The sequence below is a fragment of the Piliocolobus tephrosceles genome, chromosome 16 (genome assembly GCF_002776525.5).
Source record: "Piliocolobus tephrosceles isolate RC106 chromosome 16, ASM277652v3, whole genome shotgun sequence".
Classification (NCBI taxonomy): domain Eukaryota; kingdom Metazoa; phylum Chordata; class Mammalia; order Primates; family Cercopithecidae; genus Piliocolobus; species Piliocolobus tephrosceles.
In genome coordinates this window covers 19,896,394-19,902,958 of record NC_045449.1, presented here as the reverse complement: position 1 = coordinate 19,902,958, position 6,565 = coordinate 19,896,394, and the positions used below count along the sequence as shown (strand labels likewise).

At 40.6% G+C, this 6,565-nt stretch overlaps 1 protein-coding gene across 1 annotated transcript in view; it reads right to left on the bottom strand.

The window, feature by feature from the left end:
- Positions 1-972: 972 nt before the first annotated feature.
- The window catches only part of LOC111532253 (putative coiled-coil domain-containing protein 144C), a 34,428-nt gene continuing 28,835 nt past the window's right edge, over positions 973-6,565 (bottom strand). Inside the window, exon 6 of the mRNA XM_026448668.1 lies at positions 973-1,191. Coding sequence (XP_026304453.1) covers positions 1,183-1,191 — 9 coding nt within the window. The 3' untranslated portion in view covers positions 973-1,182. The remainder of the gene's footprint in view (positions 1,192-6,565) is intronic.

The window sequence follows — 6,565 nt, the reverse complement described above, 5'->3', positions numbered from 1 at the left end:
ATGGCAATTCTGTTTTAAGTTCTTTGAGTAATCGCCAAACTGCTTTACACAACGACTGAACAAGTTTAAATTCCCACCAGAAGTGCATAAGCGTCTCCTTTTCTCCACAACCTTGCTAGCATCTGCTATTTTTTGGCCTTTTAATAATAGTCATTCTGACTGCTGTGAGATGGTGTCTCACTATAGTTTTGATTTGCATTTCTCTAATGATTAGTGAGTTTAAATATTTTTTTCATAACCTTGTTGGCCACATGTTATGTCTTTCGAAAAGTATCTGTTCATGTCCTTTGCCCATTTTTTAATGGGGTTGTTTGTTTTTTTTCTTGTAAATTTGTTTAAGTTCCCTGCAGATGCTAGATATTAGACCTTTGTCAGATGGGTAGATTGCAAATATTTTCTCCCTTTCTGTGTGTTTACTCTGTTGATAGTTTCCTTTGCTGTAAAGAAGCTCTTTAGTTTAATTAGGTCCCATTTGCCGATTTTTGTTTTTCCTGCAATTACTTTTGGCATCTTTGTCATGAAGATCATTTCCAGGTCCTATGTCCACAATGGTATTTTCTAGGTTATCTTCCAGGGTTTTAATATGTTTTCATTTTAGATTTAAGTTTTTAATCCATCTTGAGTTAGTTTTTGTATCTGGTGTAAGGAAGGGGTCCAGTTTCAATCTGCATATGACTAGCCAGTTGTCCCAGCACCACTTATTGAATAGAAAGTCCTTTCCCCATTGCTTTTTTAAAATGGAGTTTGTTGAAGATTGGATGGTTGTAGGTGTGCTGCATTATTTCTGAGCTCTCTATTCTGTTCCATTGGTTTATGTGTTTGCTGTTGTACCAGTACCATGTTATTTCTGTTACTGCAGGTTTGTAGTATAGTTTGAAGTCAGCTACCAAACTACCAATGACGTTCTTCACAGAATTAGGATAAACTATTTAAAAATTGATATCGAACCCAAAAAGAGCTGGAATAGCTAAGGCAATTCTAGCTTACTTTTATAAGAATATAGTACATAATATATAGAATATATAGCATATGTATTAATCAACTTTGTTATGGATAAGGTTTCTGGTCAACAGTAGGTTGTTAATCAGGTCAGTCAGCATTCACATTCTGGGGAAGTCAAAATTTAGGCAAATGTTCAGCTGCGTGAGGTTCAGCCCCTCTAACTTCCACATTGTTCAAGGGTCAAGAGTACTGAAAGAGAAAAAAAAACTAAAATGAGCCATGTGTGATTCAACTGGAATTAGAATCACCAGGAAAAACTAATGGTTTTCAGTATATTCTAACAAAGAAATATGGGTGAATGTAAGTATGTATGTTTGTATATTTATCCATCCAACTGTATTTTTCTGCTCTGTTGACTGAGGAAGCCTATGAGCAATGATGACTCCAATAGCCATACATATCTACCACAATTTGTGCCCAGATATTTGTTTCTAGTTACTGTCCTCTAAAGAAAGTCAGGGCTTCTGGAAAAAAAATGGAAACGGCTGATCTGAGGGCTGGGGCAGAGAAAATACAAGATAAGGTTGAAAGAGCTTATGCCAGAAAGTAAGGAAGTGTTCAAAGAACAATAGACAAGTCAAAAAGACATGAACTCAGCTTGAAATGGCTACCACTGGTCAAAGCTGAGGGAACCTGAACAATAAAACAATACCTTTTCCCTTCTCCCTTATTTGTTGGTTGGTTTTGTCTTGTTTTACTTATCTATGTAGAAGGAATGAAAGATTAAGACAATCATGATTTGGCAACCACCATAATAATAATTGATCCAACTAAGAATCATCAATGAAATGCTAAATCTAGTGGGTGAGATGTTAAGGAGTAATCAGACATTTACAGAGCCTCAAACTATGTCCACATTAAGACACTGGTGAAACACAAAGGGTAGATAGTCACTTTACCATGGGCATATTCTCAACCAAACAAAGTCAACACTGGCCAGTAATGGAGCCAAGTAATAGCATATGCCTCCAGATACGCTGCATTGGGAAGGACTCAGCCTCACTTGTGTGACCTTTCTGCCTGAATGGCATAACCTGAACCGAATCATGAAGAAACATCCTATGAACCCAAACTGAGACAAAATCTATAAAAAACTGACCCATACTCTTCAAACACATAAATGTCATAAATATCAAGGACAGACTCAGGAATCATCCCAGACTAAAAGGGACTAAAAAGACAGAATAATTTGACACAGATCGACCCCTTCAAAGGTCAGCAACCTCAAAGATCGGAGGTAAACAGGTCCACAGAGATGAGAAAGAATCTACGTAAAAACGCTGAAAACTCTAAACATCATGAATTATAAATCTCAACATCATGGATTGTAAAATCTCCCATCTTAAATTCTTTGGCTTATAAAGAATATTATTGAGACAACTGGAAAAAGCAAAATAAGGTTTATGGATGATATATTAATCATTAATATTAAACCAATTTTAATATCCCGATTTTGATAGCTATACTATAATTATGGAAGATAATACCTTATTTTTAGGAGATACACACAAAGTTATTTAGAAATAAAGAGGCATCATTCTGGCAACTTATAAACCATTCAGAAAAAGTCTATATTATGCACCTACATTTACATTTATCTAGAAAGAGAAGAGAAGAAGGAGAAAGGATAAAGCAAATATATTAAAATGTTCACATCTGGGGAATAATATCTAAGAAAGTTTTGTAGTTTTCTTACTATTTTTCTATAAGTCTAAAACTGTCAAAATAAAACAATTCTAAAAAGAAAAAAACTGTAAAAAATTGACAAATTATAACCTACTAAATGAAATAAACCACAAGTTTATATTGAATCAAGTAAATGAATAAATTGAGTTTGATGAAGAACAGAGATATTTACATAGTCTCAAATTATCTCCCCATAAAATATTAATACTAATTAATCACAAGGTGAAAAAGTAACATTACAGAGGAGAAAGCTAGCAGACACCACTGTTAATGATCAATGGCAACATCACCAGTAAGAGGGCAAATCAAAATTGTAGGTCACTCATGTTCTACGGGGGTTAACAGAGCTCTAATTTCTCCCTGGGATGGAGTGCCTGAGGGGTGGGGCAGGCTGCCACCTAGGCCTTTCAGGCTTCTCAGCCAGTTCAGCCTGTGGGCCTTTGGTAGCTCAACTGAACAGGAGCTGAAGGAATAACCAACACATCACAGCTGGTCTACCAAAAAGTAGCCAGAATCATTCTTTAAGTAGGTCCCTTATCCCTTTCCTCCTGACTGGGTGAGACCTCCCAACTGGGGTCTCCAGCCACCTCCTACAGGCACGTTTGAGCCAGCAATAGGTCAGTACCCTGCTGGGCTAGAGCTTCCAGAGGAAGGGGCAGGCAGCCATCTTTGCTGTTTCACAGACTTCACTGGTGATACTTTCAGCTGTGGGAAAAACCGAGGGAACTAGGGTATAGAATGAACCCCCAGCAAACTGCAGCAGCCCTGCAGAAGAGTAGCCAGACTGTTAAAAGAAAAACAAACAGGAAACAACAATAGTAACAATTTAAAAAGCCACAAAACTCCATCCTCAAGGTCAAAGGTTAAGACAGACCCACAGAAATGAGAAATTACCCCAAAACCATGAAGACTCAAAACGCCAGAGTGCCCTTGCAACACCTCTCCAGCAAGAGATCAGAACTGGGTTGAGCCTGAGATGGTTGAAATGACAGAAGTAGACTTCAGAATGTGAATAACAATGAACTTCAATGACCTAAATGAGCATCTTGTAACCCAATGCAAAGAAGCTAAGAATTATGATAAAACAATACAGGAGTGGACAGCCAAAATAGCCAGTCTAGAGAAAAACATAACTTACCTGTTAAAGCTGAAAAACACACTACAAGAACTTGACAATGAAATCAACTTATATTGTTATATATAACTGTGATATTGTATATATCACAGAATAGGTGAAGCAAAGCAAAGAATCTCAGAGCTTGAAGATGATCTTTCTGAAATAAGACAGGCAGACAAGAATAGACATAAAAGAATGAAAAGGAATGAATGAAACCATCAAAAAATATGGGATGACATAAAGAGACGAAATCTATGATGGATTGGAGTACCCAAAAGAGACAGGGAGAATGGAACAAAGTTGGAAAACATACTTCAGCATATCATCCAAAAGAACTAACTTCCCCAGCCTAGCAAGACAGGCCAACATTCAAATTCAAGAAATCCAGAGAACCCCAGTAAGATACTCCACAAGGAGATCATCCCTGAGACACATAATCACCAGATTCTCCAAAGTCTAAATGAAAGAAAAAAATGTTAAGGGCAGTCAGACAGAAAGGCCAGGTCACCTAAAAAGGGAACTCCATCAGATGAACAGCAGACCTCTCAGTGGAAACCCTGCAAGTCAGAAGATACTGGGAACCAATATTCAACATTCTTAAAGAAAACAATTTGCAACCCAGAATTTCACATCTGGCCAAACTAAGCTTCAGAAACAAACGATAAATAAGATCCTTTTCAGACAAGCAAATGCTGAGGGAATTTGTTACTACCAGACCTGTCTTGCAAGAGCTCCTGCAGGAAGCAGCAAATATGAAAAGGAAAACCCATTACCAGGCACCAGAAAAACACATTAAAGTACAAAGAACAGTGACACTATGAAGCAACCACATAAAGAAGTCTGCAAAATAACCAGCTAACATCATGATGACGAGATCAAATCCACATATACTACTACTAACCTTAAATGTAAATGGGTTAAAGGCTCCAATGGAAAGAAACAGTATGGCAAACTAGATAAAGAACCAAGACCCATCAGTATGCTGTATTCAAGAGACCCAACTCACACACAAAGAAACACATGGGCTCAAAATAATGGGATGGGGCCGAATAGGAACAGCTCCAGTCTCCATCTCCCAGTGCGAGCGACACAGAAGACCGGTGATTTCTGCATTTTCAACTGAGGTACTGGGGTCATCTCACTCGGGAGTGCCAGACAATCCGTGCGGGTCAGCTGCTGCAGCCTGACCAGCGAGAGCTGAAGCAGGGCGAGGCATCGCCTCACCTGGGAAGCGCGAGGGGGAAGGGAGTCCCTTTTCCTAGCCAGGGGAACTGAAACACACAACACCTGGAAAATCGGGTAACTCCCACCCCAATACTGCACTATAACACCGGCACACCGGAGAATATATCCCACACCTGGCCGGGAGGGTCCCATGCTCACGGAGCCTCCCTCCTTGCTAACACAGCAGTCTGCAGCAATCTAACCGCAAGGCAGCAGCGAGGCTGGGGGAAGGGCGCCCGCCATTGCTGAGGCTTAAGTAGGTAAATAAAGGCACTGGGAAGCTCGAACTGGGTGGAGCTCACAGCAGCTCAAGGAAACCTGCCTGTCTCTGTAGACTGCGCCTCTGGGGACAGGGCTCAGCTAAAGGAGCAGAAGCCTGTGCAGACGCGAACGACTCTGTCTGACAGCTTTGAAGAGAGCAGTGGATCTCCCAACACGGAGGTTGAGATCTGAGAAGGGGCAGTCTGCCTGCTCAAGTGGGTCCCTGACCCCTGAGTAGCCTAACTGGGAGACATCCCCCACTAGGGGCAGTCTGACACCCCACACCTCACAGGGTGGAGTACACCCCTGAGAGGAAGCTTCCAAAGCAAGAATCAGACAGGTGCACTCGCTGTTCAGCAATATTCTGTCTTCTGCAACCTCTGCTGCTGATACCCAGGCAAACAGGGTCTGGAGTGGACCTCAAGCAATCTCCAACAGACCTATAGCTGAGGGTCCTGACTGTCAGAAGGAAAACTATCAAACAGGAAGAACACCTATACCAAAACCCCATCAGTACGTCACCATCATCAAAGACCAGAGACAGATAAAACCACAAAGATGGGGAAAAAGCAGGGCAGAAAAGCTGGAAATTCAAAAAATAAGAGCGCATGTCCTCCCGCAAAGGAGCACAGCCCATCGCCAGCAACGGATCAAAGCTGGTCAGAGAATGATTTTGATGAGATGAGAGAAGAAGGCTTCAGTCCATCAAACCTCTCAGAGCTAAAGGAGGAATTACGTACCCAGCACAAAGAAACTAAAAATCTTGAAAAAAGAGTGGAAGAATTGACAGCTAGACTAATTAATGCAGAGAAGGTCATAAACGAAATGACAGAGATGAAAACCATGACACGAGAAATACGTGACAAATGCGCAAGCTTCAGTAACCAACTCGATCAACTGGAAGAAAGAGTATCAGCGATTGAGGATCAAATGAATGAAATGAAGCAAGAAGAGAAACCAAAAGAAAAAAGAAGAAAAAGAAATGAACAAAGCCTGCAAGAAGTATGGGATTATGTAAAAAGACCAAATCTACGTCTGATTGGGGTGCCTGAAAGTGAGGGGGAAAATGGAACCAAATTGGAAAACACTCTACAGGATATCATCCAGGAGAACTTCCCCAACCTAGCAGGGCAGGCCAACATTCAAATTCAGGAAATACAGAGAACGCCACAAAGATACTCCTCCAGAAGAGCAACTCCAAGACACATAATTGCCAGATTCACCAAAGTTGAAATGAAGGAAAAAATCTTAAGGGCAGCCAGAGAGAAAGGTCGG